Here is a 12139-nt window from a genome sequence, read left to right on the forward strand (position 1 = left end):
GTGGTAGTGATGGTGGTGGTAGTGGTGGTGGTAGTGGTGGTAGTGGTGGTGGTGGTAGTGGTGGTAGTGGTAGTGGTGGTAGTGGTGGTGGTAGTGGTGGTGGTAGTGCTGGTGGTGCTGGTGGTGGTAGTCATGGTGGTGGTGGTAGTGGTAGTGATGGTGGTGGTAGTGGTGGTGGTAGTGGTGGTGGTGGTAGTGGTGGTAGTGGTGGTGGTCGTGGTAGTGGTAGTGCTGATGGTGGTGGTCGTGGTGGTGGTTGTAGTGGTAGTGCTGGTGGTGGTGATGATAGTGGTGACGATGATGACGCTGGTGATGATGACGATGATGATGACGACGATGATGATGACGACGCTGATGGTAATGACGCTGATGGTGATGACGATGATCATGACGACGATGATGATGATGATGATGGTGATGACGCTGATGGTGATGACGATGATGATGGTGATGATGATGATGACGATGATGACGCTGATGACGATGATGATGACGATGATGATGATGATGATGACGATGATGATGATGACGATGATGATGATGATGATGACGATGATGACGATGATGATGACGATGATGATGATGACGATGATGATGATGACGATGATGATGACGATGATGACGCTGATGATGACGATGACGATGATGACGCTGATGATGACGATGACGATGATGACGCTGATGATGACGATGATGATGATGATGACGATGATGATGACGATGATGATGCTGATGATGATGATGCTGATGATGATGATGACGATGATGATGATGACGATGATGACGATGATGGTGATGATGATGATGCTGATGATGATGACGATGCCAAACCCCCCTCTCCCCCCCCCGGCAGTTCCCGACATTTGACGTCATCACCGAAGAGACAAACCCAGCGGCTGGCTCCTCCCACCCCACCGGCGGCTCCTCCCACCCCACCGCCAGCTCCTCCCACCCCACCGCCGCCGGCTCCTCCCACCCCACCGCCGCCGGCTCCTCCCACCCCACCGCCGGCTCCTCCCACCCCACCGCCACCGGCTCCTCCCCCCCCGCCACCGGCTCCTCCCCCCCCGCCACCGGCTCCTCCCACCCCACCACCGGCTCCTCCCACCCCACCGCCGCCGGCTCCTCCCACCCCACCACCGGCTCCTCCCACCCCACCGCCAGCTCCTCCCACCCCACCGCCGGCTCCTCCCACCCCACCTCCGGCTCCTCCCACCCCACCGCCGGCTCCTCCCCCCCCGCCACGTACGTTCCAGCGTCAGCTCCGTTCGACTTTGACTTCAACGTCCCCATGGACTTCCGCTTCGACTTCCACGCGGAGCCGGAGAGCCCCCCTCGGGGGGGGGCGGGGGCGGGGGCGGGGGGGGGGCGGCCCCCCCCCACGCCCCCGGGGGCTCGCTCGACTCCTCCCGCCGGTCCAGGACCCTCGGGCGTCCTGTCACAGCACGCCGGAGCCAACCTCAACAACTCCAACGCAGGCCGCCCCCCTCATCATCCTCATCATCCTCATCCTCCTCATCATCATCCTCCTCATCATCCTCATCTTCCTCATCTTCCTCATCATCCTCATCATCATCCTCCTCCTCATCCTCCTCATCCTCATCATCCTCCTCATCATCCTCATCCTCCTCCTCATCATCCTCATCATCCTCATCATCCTCCTCATCATCCTCCTCCTCATCATCCTCATCATCATCCTCCTCATCATCATCCTCATCCTCCTCCTCATCCTCCTCCTCATCCTCCTCCTCACCACGACCGCCACCACCCCCAGCCGCACGTCTCCACCCTCAGCGACGGCTTGCTCGCAAGCGCTGCTCCACCCTCATCATCACCTGCATCATCACCTGCATCACCACCTGCATCACCACCTGCATCACCACCTGCATCACCACCTGCATCATCACCTGCATCATCACCTGCATCACCACCTGCATCATCACCTGCATCACCACCTGCATCACCACCTGCATCACCACCACCCCGCCATCACCGCCGTAGACATTCCCCACATCATCGTCCGCATCATCGTCCGCCTCCGCCGCCTCCACTCACCGACCGCTCTCCGGCACGCAGGGGAAGCCTCCTGGAGGAGGTCCTGGAAGCCGCTGCGAACCGACGGACGCGGGTTTATACTGGCGGCGGCGGCGAAGGCGGCGATGGCGGCGGCGAGGACTCGTGGCCGCGTGGCGTCCGAGCGTGCCGGGAGAGTGGTGGGACAGAACGATTCGGTTAGGGGTGGGGAGAGAGGGGTCAGGCCGGAGAGGGGAGTGGTGGGACAGCGTCGTCACCATCATCGTCATTGTCGTCATCATCGTCGTCGTTATCATCATCACCACCATAATCATCGTCATCGTCGTCACTATCATCACCATCATCGTCGTCGTTATCATCATCATCATCGTCATCATCATCGTCATTATCATCATCGTCATCATCATCACCATCATCGTCGTCGTCACCATCATTACCACCATCATCATCACCATCATCATCGTCGTCATCACCATCATCGTCGTCATCATCATCACCATCGCCATCATCGTCGTTGTCATCATCATCATCGTCGTCGTCACACAAGTCAGCAAGGATACTGCTGGACGCCACACACACACAGATACACACACACACAGGTACACACGCACACACACGCACACACACAACAACAACAATCGCCATTCTCCACTAAGTGGCGGTGACATCACCACGACGCTTGTGCCAGGCTATGTGCACCGTGAGGCCACGTGAAGTGTCGAACGCCCGCTGGCAGGAGGTCACGGGGCAGACCCAGCAGGTGCCACGGGTCGACTGACTGAGATGACTGGCTGATGCACCACCTGTGCCCTCTACTGTGCCAACCTGCTGTGCTTTAACCACCCGGCGCTCCGCTCGTTGTTGTGGGCGTCGCTCCTCCGCCCTCCATTAGTGTTGGAGGGCGACTGCCTCCAACTGCCCAGCAGCGTCCTTCACGAGCCTCCTCCACAGAGGCCGATCTTGACACCGCTGGTACCAGTCATCGGCAAGTCCAGTCATCTCCACGTCCTCCTGTACCACATCACTCCATCTCTTCTCTAGCCCGTGCCGCGCCCGTTTAGCCCCCTCGATCCGGCCAAACAAAAGCTGTTTCGGCATGTGGTGGCTGGGCATGCGGGCTACATGACCCAGCCATCGCAGCCTTGCCTGCCGGAGGAGCTCACCGATGGGACCTTGCCCAGATCTTTCAAGGATTTGTGAGCTCCTCACACAATCAAGCCTGGTTAAACCCAGGATGGATCGTAGGCAGGCCAGCCTAAATGTTTCTAACCGGCGAAGATGTTCCATTAGGGGGGTCCACGTTTCGCAAGCGTAGAGAAGGGAGGGAATGACCGTAGCCGAGAGGACCTGAAGCTTAGTGCGGAGCAACAGACCAGGTAGCTTCCACACAGCGTTACGCAACTGATGAAAAGATATTGCCGCTCGACTGATTCGGAGTGAGACCTCTGCTGTTAAACTAGAGCCGGTCATAAGCACACTGCCCAGGTATTGGAAGCTCTCCACTCTCTCCACAACTGCCCCATCACCGATTGGGAGTTGTGGGGGTCGAGTGTCCGATGGCACAAAATACCCAGGAAGGTGCTTAGTTTTGGTGGGGCTGATGGTAAGGCCCCACCTCTTAGTGGCATGCTCCAGTCTCAGCAGCAGCGTCTCCAACTCCTCCTCTGAATGAGCAGCTATCACCAAATCATCGGCATACATAACGTGGTTGAGCAATAGGGAGCCATCCCTTGACCGCACCCGGGCATCGATCAGCCTCCCATTATATCTGTACCATATGGAGATTCCCCCGATACAGCTATTGAAGGCTTCACGAACTACGTGGTCAAAGTAGATGTTAAATAATGTGGGAGCCAGAGGACATCCCTGTCGCACCCCAAGGTGTACAGGGAATGGCTCTGACTCCCAGACACATAGTTTTACCCGGGCCCGCTCACCATCATGAAGGTCCTTAATGATCGTGAGCAGAGGGTCAGGGACTCCAAAAGCACGAAGAACAACCCAGAGCCCAGGCCTACTGATGGTATCATAGGCCTTGACCAGGTCAATAAAGCAGAGATGTAGGTCTTGTTGGAATTCCCTACACCTCTGCTGTAGCAGACGGACAGAAAATATGGCATCTGTGCAGGACCGCCCTTTCCTGAAACCGCATTGGGGCTCCGCAAGCCTCTCATCAGCGTGCCTGGCGAGGCGATGTTGAATAATCCTTGCCAGGACCTTTCCCGGCACACTGAGGAGTGAGATGCCCCTGTAGTTATTACAGTCTGTGTGGTCCCCCTTCATAAAAAGGGGGTCCACTAGGGCATCCTTCCAATCCTGCGGAACCCGTCCAGTGGTCCAGACTGTTGTTAAGTCATATAGGGCAGTCTGTGCACAAACACTACCCTCCCTCAGCATTTCGCTTGGGAGATCATCTCTGCCCGCTGCTTTTCCTGGTCTCAGACTCCGGATTGCCTTCAGTACTTCCTCAACAGATGGCACCACAGCCAACCACTCACAGGGGGTGACTTCTTCCAATATTTGAGGCACCGCAGCCTCAGCAGGGTCATCCTCACTTTGTGCCACGATGTTTTCCTGGCTGAGGGATTTTCCCTCCCGCAGGACCTCACAGAAATGCTCAGCAAATCTGCAAACCTGTTCCTGGGGGTCGGAGATTGGATCACCGTTTTTTCCCCTAATGATGGTAATAGGTGTGGCGCTGCAGGTTACTTTTTTGATGGAGTTAAATAGAGATTTGTGATCACGGGTCACTGAGGCAGACTCCATCTCATCAGCAACCCGTGACCACCACCCATCCTTGCAGCGCCTCACAGCTCTCCGAACCTCTGAGCGAAGGCCACGGTAAGCCTCCTCATTCTCTGACGTGGGATTCTGTAGCCGATGACAGTGGGCCTGTCGCTTTTTCTCAACCATCCTGAACACCTCTGTCAGCCAGGGTCTCTGGGGAGGTCTGGACCGTGTACCCAAAGCAGCCATTGCAGCTGCATGAGTCACAGTTCTAAACTTCGCCCATTTACCCTCGACATCAGGAGGAGTCGGGGACGATGCCAATCCCAGCCGCAAGCGATGATCAAATTCTCGCAACTTTCATCAGATAACTGAGACCTGGCCACTTTAGGTTGGAATGGGGTCCTGGGTGTACACCCACCACCGGAGTAGAAGAATGGCAGGTGCATCTTACAGATGACTAGTCGATGGTCAGAGGGCAGATCAGCTCCACGGTAGGTCCTGGTGTCAAGGACATGGGCTCGCAACCGCTGGTCCGTCACTATGTAGTCCAGCAGATGTTCTTGCTTGGACCCGGCATGCATCCACGATGTTGTGTGGATGCGCCGATGCCGGAACAGCGTGTTGGTAATTACAAGCCCATGGGCTACACAAAAATCTAGCAGCTGCCTACCGTTGTTATTGAGCTGATCTGGCCCATGCCCTCCAATCACTCCAGACCAGGTGCCAGTATCATGACCAACTCGGGCATTGAAGTCACCCAACATGATGACTCTATCCCGAGGGGCCACTTTAGCCAGCACCTGTGACAGGAGGTCATAGGAGGCATCTGACTCATCGGCTTTGCCTGCATCCCTCCACGGATGTTCGTCTTCGGTGGGGGCATAAGTAACCACGACCACCATTCCTCGCCTCCGGTCGATGGGAAGGCGAGCCCAAAGTAGCCTGGGGCTTACAGCTTCCCACACTTCATCGCCACGCTCCCACGCCCCCTTCATTCGTTTGTTCAAAAGAAGAGCCACACCCTGTTGTTTGGCAGTCTGCTGCCCCGAGTAGAGGACTGTCCACCCCTCATGGTGGCACACACACAGGTACACACAGGTACACATGCACACACACAGGTACACACAGGTACACACAGCTACACATGCACACACACGCACACACACACAGGTACACACACAAGTACACACAGGTACACACGCACACACACAGGTACACACAGCTCCACATACACACAAGTACACACACACACAGGTACACACACACACAGGTACACACACAGGTACACACAGGTACACACAGCTCCACATACACACAAGTACACACACACATGCACACACGCACACACACACGTACACACACATGCACACACACACGCACACACACACACAAGTACACGCACAAGTACACACAGGTACACACGCACACACACGCACACACACACAAATACACACACACAAGTACACACAGGTACACACGCACACACGCACACACACACAAGTACACACACACACAGGTACACACGCACACACCACACACGCACAAACACACAAGTACACACACACACAAGTACACGCACAAGTACACACAGGTACACACGCACACACACCACACACGCACAAACACACAAGTACACACACACACAAGTACACTCACACAAGTACACACAAGTACACACGCACACACACCACACACGCACACACACAAGTACACACACACAAGTACACACGCACACACACCACACACGCACACACACACAAGTACACACACACAAGTACACACGCACACACACCACACACGCACACACACACAAGTACACACACACACACAAGTACACACACACACACCACACACGCACACACACACAAGTACACACACACACACCACACACGCACAGGGCGGTCTTCGGTCATCACGCGAAGCTGTCTGCAGACTGTCCCCCATGCCCTGTATCATCATCGTCGTCATCATCATCATCGTCGTCATCGTCGTCATCATCGTCGTCATCATCATCGTCGTCGTCATCATCGTCGTCATCATCATCGTCGTCATCATCATCGTCGTCGTCATCGTCATCATCGTCGTCATCATCATCATCGTCGTCATCATCGTCGTCGTCATCGTCATCATCGTCGTCATCATCATCATCGTCGTCATCATCGTCGTCATCGTCGTCATCATCGTCGTCATCATCGTCATCATCATCATCGTCGTCATCATCGTCGTCATCATCGTCATCTTCGTGAAGAATGAGAATCGGTGTAAATTCCCTTTCCGGCAATAGCAACACGGAGACTTTCGGCGTGGGATGGAAAGTCAATGGCATTTTTAACTTCTTCACATTTTAGACTTCACATTTTAAACTTCACATTTTAAACTTCACATTTTAAACTTCACATTTTAAACTTCTTCACATTTTAAACTTCACATTTTAAACTTCATGCAATCGAATGCCACTTATTCTTTTCCCTCCGCCGCTGCGAATTCGCCCAAAGTTGCGGGGAGTTAATTTCCCCGCGGCCCGCCATGAAGCTCGAACGACCACCGGTGGTGGCCTGATGGTGCGTTTCTCAAGGAATCGAGTTTCACGCACTCACGCACTCACACACACACATTCACACACACATACACACATCACACACACACACCACACACACCACACACACATTCAAACACATTCACCCCACACACCACACACACACATTCACACCACACACACACGCATTCACACACCACACGCAATCACACACACACCACACATACACTCACTACACACATTCACACACACACCACACACACACCACACACACATTCACACCACACACACATTCACACACACCACACACATTCACACACACCACACCACACACACATTCACACCACACACACTCACGCATTCACACACACCACATACCACACACACTACACACACACACTCACGCACTCACACACCACACACACACGCGTACACACACGTACACACACCACACACTACACACACTACACACACCACACACACGACACACGCACACGTACACACACCACACACACACACGTACACTCACACACCACACACACCACACACACCACACACACACACTAACACACCACACACACCACACACACTACACACACCACACACCACACACACCATACACACGTACACACACATCACACACACCACACACACCACACACGTACACACACACCACACACACCACACACACACCACACACACCATACACACTCACCACACACACACTAACACACCACACCACACACACTACACACACCACACACACGTACACACACCACACACACACGTACACACACCACACACACTACACACACCAACACACCACACACACACGTACACACACCTCACACACCACTCACCACACACACACCACACACACTACACACCACACACTACACACACCACACACTACACACCACACACACTACACACACACCACACACTACACACACACTCACACACACTACACACCACACTAACACACCACACACACGCGCGCGTGCGAGACTTACCGTTAATAACAATGCCACTTGAGTGTTACGATGCGTTGGCGTTGACAACAACGCGACTGTAATGTCGCTAGCTTGTTTTGGGGGGGGCGCGCGCGACCCCCCTCCACCAAACAACCCACGTATTTTATTCTGTATCAATCTTCTCGACAGGACGGAACGACGCGCGGGATCCCGTGTGTCTGTGTGTGTGTTTGTTCCCCTGACACACGGGAGGAATGACGGAATGACAGAATGACAGAATGACGGAATGACAGAATGACAGAATGACGGAATGACAATGACAGAATGACGGAATGACGGAATGACAATGACAGAATGACGGAATGACAGAATGACGGAATGACGGAATGACAATGACGGAATGACAATGCCAGAATGACGGAATGACAATGACAGAATGACGGAATGACGGAATGACAATGACGGAATGACGGATTGACGGAATGACGGAATGACAATGACAGAATGACGGAATGACGGAATGACAGAATGACAGAACGACGAAATGACAGAATGACAGAATGACGGAACGACGGAACGACGAAACGACGGAACGACTGAACGACTGAACGACGGAATGACAGAATGACGGAACGACTGAACGGATGAACGACGGAACGACGGAACGACTGAATGACAGAATGACGGAATGACGGAATGACGGAACGACGGAACGACTGAATGACAGAATGACGGAACGACAGAATGACAGAATGACGGAATGATGCGCCCGGTTCGTCCGGTGTGTCGCATGGTAGTCGTAGACGCTTGAACGTCACGGTGGGACCCCCCCACCACACCACCCACCACCACCCACCCACCACCACCCACCACCACCACCCACCCACCACCACCACACTGCCGAATAAACGGAAGTCGGGAAAAGAGAAATCGCGAGCTTCCTTTTGGCGACCCGGTCCTCACAACCCACGGAGGAGAGGGAGGGGAGGGAGGGAGGGAGGGGAGGGGAGGGAGGGAGGGAGAGAGGGAGGGAGTGGAGGGAGGGAGGGGGAGAGGGAGGGAGGGAGGGGGAGGGGAGGGAGGGGGAGAGGGAGGGAGGGAGGGAGGGGGAGGGGAGGGAGGGGGAGGGAGGGAGGGAGGGAGGGAGGGAGGGAGGGAGGGAGGGAGGGGAGGGAGGGAGAGAGGGAGGGAGGGAGGGAGGGGGAGGGGAGGGAGGGGGAGGGAGGGAGGGAGGGAGGGAGGGAGGGAGGGGAGGGAGGGAGGGAGGGGGAGGGAGGAGAGGGAGGGAGAGAGGGAGGGAGTGGAGGGAGGGGAGGGAGGGGGGGAGGGGAGGGAGGGAGGGGGAGGGAGAGAGTGAGGGAGGGAGGGGAGGGAGGGAGAGGGAGGGGGGGAGGGGAGGGAGGGGGAGGGAGGGAGGGGAGGGAGGGAGGGGGAGGGAGGGAGGGAGGGAGAGAGAGAGGGAGGGGGAGGGAGGGGAGGGAGGGGGGGGGAGGGGGGAGGGGAGGGAGGGGGGAGGGGGGAGGGGAGGGGGAGGGAGGGGGGGGAGGGGGAGGGAGGGAGAGAGGGAGGGGGAGGGAGGGGAGGGAGAGAGGGGGGGGGGGGGAGGGAGGGACGTCGTGGGTTCAATCCCGGACCCTGTGAGATGTTGACTACCTCGCCTGGTCTGCAGGAGGTCGTGGGTTCAATCCCGGACCCTGTGAGATGTTGACTACCTCGCCTGGTCTACAGGAGGTCGTGGGTTCAATCCCGGATCCTGAGAGATGTTGACTACCTCGCCTGGTCTACATGAGGTTGTGGGTTCAATCCCGGACCCTGCGAGATGTTGACTACCTCGCCTGGTATACAGGAGGTCGTGGGTTCAATCCCGGACCCTGTGAGATGTTGACTACCTCGCCTGGTCTACAGGAGGTCGTGGGTTCAATCCCGGACCCTGTGAGATGTTGACTACCTCGCCTGGTACACAGGAGGTCGTGGGTTCGATCTTGGACCGTGAGAGATGTTGACTACCTCGCCCGGTACGCGGGAGGTCGTGGCTTCAATCCCAGACCCTGTGAGATGTTAACTACCTCGCACGGTACGCGGGAGGTCATGGCTTCAATCCCAGACCCTGTGAGATGTTAACCACCTCGCTCGGTCTACAGGAGGTCGTGGGTTCGATCCCCGGACCCTGCGAGATGTTGACTCCCTCGCCCGGTACGCGGGAGGTTCGTGGCTAAGGGCTAGCGCTAACGGTTCAACGGTTAGCAGCTGATCCCGGGCGAGTCTTCGTGGTTAACCGTAACGTTCCGGTGTGGTGAGGGACGGCGGTGACGTGTAAGCCGGACTTGCATCGCTCCGTGGGCACGTCCCCATCGGCGAAGTGACGTATTGTGTAGGAGAAGTGGAAATGGTAACGGTGAAAATAATGGGATGAGAATCACTCAATTAAATAATCTTCTTGGTTCGTAAAGCAATGAAATGAAAAATAAAAAAAATCGTAATGGAATTTAAATGGAATTAAAATAAATTCTAATTTTTTTAATTCTGTTTTGACTTCATGATTTCCCTGTCTACACGGTGACTTTGTACCGAAATATCCTCGCAGTCGCGAAAACTTCAAATCTGGAATTCACTTTCAAATGGTCATCTAGGTCGGCAAACTCGTTGTCTGTGATGTTGTTGATGTTGTTGATGTTGTTGTTGTTAGTTTGTTGTTGTGTTACTTTGTTTTTGTTGTGTTAGTTTGTTGTTGTTGTTGTTGATGTTGTGTTAGTTTGTTGTTGTTGTGTTAGTTTGTTGTTGTTGTGTGAGTTTGTTGTTGTTGTGTTAGTTTGTTGTTGTGTTAGTTTGTTGTTGTTGTTGTGTTACTTTGTTGTTGTTGTGTTAGTTTGTTGTTGTTGATGTTGTTGTGTTAGTTTGTTGTTGTGTTAGTTTGTTGTTGTTGTTGTGTGAGTTTGTTGTTGTTGATGTGTTAGTTTGTTGATGTTGTTGTGTTAGTTTGTTGTTGTTGTGTTAGTTTGTTGTTGTTGATGTGTTAGTTTGTTGTTGTTGATGTTGTTGTGTTAGTTTGTTGTTGTTGTGTTAGTTTGTTGTTGATGATGTTGTGTTAGTTTGTTGTTGATGATGATGTTGTTGTGTTAGTTTGTTGTTGTTGTTGATGTTGTCTGTGATGTTGTTGATGTTGATGTTGTCTCTATGGGTCTCTGTGTGTCTCTGTGGGTCTCTGTGAGTATGAGTCTCTGTGTCTCTGTGTGTCTCTATGAGTCTCTGTGTGTCTCTGTGTGTCTCTATGAGTCTCTGTATGTCTCTGTGTGTCTCTGTGTGAGTCTCTGTGTGTCTCTGTGTGTCTCTATGAGTCTCTGTGTGTCAGTGTGTGTCTCTATGAGTCTCTGTGTGTCTCTGTGTGTCTCTATGAGTCTCTGTGGGTCTCTATGGGTCTCTGTGGGTCTCTATGGGTGTCTGTGGATATCTGTGGGTCTCTATGGGTCTCTATGAGTCTCTGTGTGTCTCTGTGTGAGTCTCTGTGGGTCTTTGTGGGTCTCTGTGGGTCTCTGCTGGTCTCTGTGGGTCTCCATGGGTTTCTGTGGGTCTCTGTGTGTCTCTATGAGTCTCTGTGTGTCGCTGTGTGAGTCTTTGTGGGTCTCTGTGCATCTCTGTGAGTGTCTATGGGTCTCTATGGGTCTCTATGGGTCTCTATGGGTGTCTGTGGGTCTCTATGGGTCTCTATGGGTCTCTGTTGGTCGCTATGGGTCTCTGTGGGTCTCTATGGGTCTCTATGGGTCTCTGTGGGTCAATGTGGGTCTCTGAGGGTGTCTATGGGTCTATGTGGGTCTCTATGTGTCTCTATGGGTCTCTGTGGGTGGCTATGGGTCTCTGTGTGTCTCTG

General features: G+C 54.1%; 2 protein-coding genes across 4 annotated transcripts in view; both read left to right on the plus strand.

The window, feature by feature from the left end:
* Window positions 1–2236, plus strand: part of LOC142906944 (uncharacterized) — a 45367-nt gene extending 43131 nt beyond the window's left edge. The window contains exons 6-8 of the mRNA XM_076055745.1: window positions 854–1097; window positions 1257–1320; window positions 2077–2236. Coding sequence (XP_075911860.1) covers window positions 854–1097; window positions 1257–1320; window positions 2077–2236 — 468 coding nt within the window. The remainder of the gene's footprint in view (window positions 1–853; window positions 1098–1256; window positions 1321–2076) is intronic.
* Window positions 2237–5386: 3150 nt separating this feature from the next.
* Window positions 5387–7205, plus strand: LOC142906922 (uncharacterized). Of its 3 annotated transcripts, XM_076055660.1 has the most exons (3): window positions 5387–5882; window positions 5957–5976; window positions 6047–7205. In XM_076055660.1, the coding sequence occupies exons 1-3, from the start codon at window positions 5835–5837 to the stop codon at window positions 7008–7010; spliced, it is 1032 nt and encodes a 343-aa protein (XP_075911775.1). In that variant the 5' UTR covers window positions 5387–5834; the 3' UTR covers window positions 7011–7205. The 3 variants fall into 3 exon arrangements, with proteins under 3 accessions (XP_075911775.1, XP_075911774.1, XP_075911773.1); XM_076055659.1 differs by having other exon boundaries at window positions 5388–5976; XM_076055658.1 differs by having other exon boundaries at window positions 5389–5882; window positions 5957–7205.
* Window positions 7206–12139: the final 4934 nt, after the last annotated feature.

The sequence above is a fragment of the Petromyzon marinus genome, chromosome 72 (genome assembly GCF_048934315.1).
Source record: "Petromyzon marinus isolate PM22_M1 ecotype Great Lakes invasive population chromosome 72, UKy_Petmar_22M1.pri1.0, whole genome shotgun sequence".
NCBI lineage: Eukaryota > Metazoa > Chordata > Hyperoartia > Petromyzontiformes > Petromyzontidae > Petromyzon > Petromyzon marinus.